Source organism: Trichinella spiralis (genome assembly GCF_000181795.1).
Source record: "Trichinella spiralis strain ISS 195 chromosome Unknown Scfld5184, whole genome shotgun sequence".
NCBI lineage: Eukaryota > Metazoa > Nematoda > Enoplea > Trichinellida > Trichinellidae > Trichinella > Trichinella spiralis.
In genome coordinates, this window is record NW_003532123.1 from 1 (window position 1) to 1,088 (window position 1,088).

A 1,088-nucleotide genomic window follows, 5' to 3' on the forward strand; every position below is an offset into this window, starting at 1 on the left:
TGACAATGCAGAAGCGTTGCACAATATTTGAGTGAGTTGATTTTATTTCAAATTGTCGTTGTTGTCAGTTGGTTCGTTCGAGTATACTGTACTTTGGTAGATATTCGTTGGAAGAATTTTGTTCGGCGCGTAGAAGTTTTCTCATACACATTTTCATCGATTCCTTATCCAAAAGTATATTTTATTCATGCAATATATTGTGAATTATCATCATTTGATTTGCATATTCAGGCTCGGACAGTCGAATCAAACCAATTGAATCCTATTCACACGATCCATTGCATTACATCGGCGACATGCTCGCTTTGATCCACCAAGCGACGGTCAACGAAAAAGAGCTCCTGTTGAGCTTGTTGAAGTTGTGCGACAAAAGCGGTAATTTTTTATTTTTCACCAAATATATTTTTTTTCAATTTTTGATCTGGACTCTTTATTGTTTTGCTGTTCAGTTTTGGAAAAGTACATCCCGTTGGCACTTTCGAAAATCACGGACGGTTTGTCACGTCCATTCAAAGTAATTTTTTTCAAATAATATTTTATCGTGTTATTAATTATAACAGTATTCATTTTTCTCTCTTTTTCTCTTCAGATTCGAGCAGAACAAACTTTACCGAGACCATTGGGACCGGTTATCCTCTACCAATTGTACGTCATGTTCCATTTCCATTGTGACCACCGTCGGGTATTTATTCAGATTTGATAAGACTGATAATATCAATATTACGTGATTTTTGTGAAAATAGATAAAAGTTGTCCAAACCGACCTGAATGAGTTCGTTGTTTGTTTGATTTCGACAGTTGAGATGACATTGATTTCAAATTGGCTGAATACGACTATATCTACCAAATAAAGAAGGTGATAAAATATCATTCAATGCATACATTGTTAAATAGCCATCGCTTTGACCTGCTCGTACAGATGATACGTGCAACTACTCATTGAGCCTAAGAAAGCGAGCGAATTTCATTAAATAAATCAAGTACTAGTATATAATACAGATAAATAAATCTAACAAAGCCATCGACAGAAAACGCTCCTAGATGAATGAAATAAAAATCAATAGTAATACGACAACTACGTACTAGTG

The 1,088-nt window shown here is 34.8% G+C and overlaps 1 protein-coding gene across 1 annotated transcript; it reads left to right on the forward strand.

Annotated features, from left to right (window-relative positions):
• The first annotated feature begins 68 nt into the window (after positions 1-68).
• On the forward strand, positions 69-700 carry Tsp_15949 (conserved hypothetical protein). Its single transcript, XM_003366921.1, has 4 exons — positions 69-174; positions 232-375; positions 450-514; positions 590-700. Exons 1-4 carry the CDS (start codon positions 69-71, stop codon positions 698-700), a joined length of 426 nt encoding a protein of 141 aa, XP_003366969.1.
• Positions 701-1,088: the final 388 nt, after the last annotated feature.